Consider the following 1,825-nt stretch of genomic DNA (forward strand, 5'->3'; position numbering starts at 1 on the left):
GACGCAAAGGTCCTCGGTTATATTTCGCCAGCCATCTCAATCTTGATGATGAATGGAGAAGTATTGAATTAAAATTCAATACTTCTCCATTCATCATCTACTTCGCGCTTCATAGTCCTCAGCCACATAGGCCTGGTCTTCCAACTATTCTAGTTTGGTGAACTAATCTCTCTTGGGGAGTGCGAAGAGCATGCCCAAACTATGGCCATCTACCCTTCATCATAATCTCATCCAAATATAGCGAATAATAATAATAATAATAATAATAATAATAATAATAATAATAACAAACACTATAATCATCATCATCATCATCATCATCATAATAATAATAATATAATAATAATAATAATAATAATAATAATAATAATAATAATAATTCAAAGAGTTATAGGTGGAAATAACATCTCGTCAAAGTGCAGCAAATGTAATGCAAAAGAAGAAACCATCCACCACAACACCAGTGAATGTTCAGCACTTGCTCAGAATCAATATAAGAAACGACAAGATACAGTGGCTAAAGCTCTCCATTGGAGTCGCTGTAGAAAATATGAAATACGATGCAGCAACAAATGGTACGAGCATCAACCAGAATATGTGGTAGAAAATGATCAGGCTAAACTACTCTGGGACTACAATTTAAGGACGAATAGGGTGATACAAGCAGATCAAACAGATATTAATCTGGTACACAAGACAACGAAGATGTCGCAGTACCTTAGGACTTAAGAGTGGAAGATATTGGTAGAGAAGAAATAGAAAAAGAATCAAAACCTGCGAATTGAACTAAGAAGGCTATGGAATACACAGGTAGAGGTGGTGCTAATAATCATAGGAGCTTAAGGGTCTTAAGTCACTGAAAAGGAATCTTGAGACGGTAGGAGCCCTAGGATTGGTGCAAAAGAACGTGCTATTTGAAACAGCACGTATAGTGAGGAAAGTGATGGACTAATAAGGGAGCTGGATGCAAACCCAGAACCCCACACTATAAACCACCAGTCTATGTAGAGTGTAACTAATGATAATAATAATAATAATAATATAATAATAATAATAATAATAATAATAATAACAAGCAGTATCATCATCATCATCATCATCATCATAATAATAATAATAATAATAATAATATCCTCATCATCAAAATAATAATAATAATAATAATAATAATAATAATAATAATAATAATGATACCAAGAGCTTGAAGTAGTATAACAAAACTTCATCTAAAATAATACTCGAATGCATTCACTGAAAATTCTCAAAAGGAAACTTACAGCTTAATAATAAATTCTCTTATTATTCAAAGGTAAAATTGCCTTTATTGAATTGCACATTGACAGTAATATTTTATCCGAAATATATAAATAGAACTAGAACAGGCTTCTCTACACCTAAAGGAATGGAGTTACTCGTACATTGGTAATAAAAAATACTATTAGTTTATTGTTGTTTGTAAGCACAAATAACTTATTTTTTCCGGCCAAAAGGTATAGCAATATTTCATTAATTTTCTATACAATGAATGAAATTATCAACATTTTTCATAAGCTTGAAGTTTATACCGTCCAGGCTTTTAGTTTACAAATGTACCATCATACATATTTTGTAACGTACGTCGATACTCGTAAATAATTTCAGTTACACACACTCTCTCTCTCTCTCTCTCTCTCTCTCTCTCTCTCTCTCTCTCTCTCTCTCTCTCTCTCTCTCTCTCGGAATAGCACCTGACGCTTGCCACGAGGATCTAAAATTTTCATATCCGATAAACTCGCAAAAAAAGGAAAAGCTATGCGCGTGTTTTAAATTCATTCTTTTCTGTATT

At 32.6% G+C, this 1,825-nt stretch overlaps 1 protein-coding gene across 1 annotated transcript in view; it reads left to right on the forward strand.

The window, feature by feature from the left end:
- The first annotated feature begins 430 nt into the window (after positions 1 to 430).
- The window catches only part of LOC137615937 (pre-mRNA-splicing factor CWC22 homolog), a 7,279-nt gene continuing 5,884 nt past the window's right edge, over positions 431 to 1,825 (forward strand). Inside the window, exon 1 of the mRNA XM_068345622.1 lies at positions 431 to 575. Within this exon, the coding sequence (XP_068201723.1) occupies positions 431 to 575 (145 nt within the window). The remainder of the gene's footprint in view (positions 576 to 1,825) is intronic.

The sequence above is a fragment of the Palaemon carinicauda genome, chromosome 22 (genome assembly GCF_036898095.1).
Source record: "Palaemon carinicauda isolate YSFRI2023 chromosome 22, ASM3689809v2, whole genome shotgun sequence".
Taxonomy (NCBI): Eukaryota; Metazoa; Arthropoda; class Malacostraca; order Decapoda; family Palaemonidae; genus Palaemon; species Palaemon carinicauda.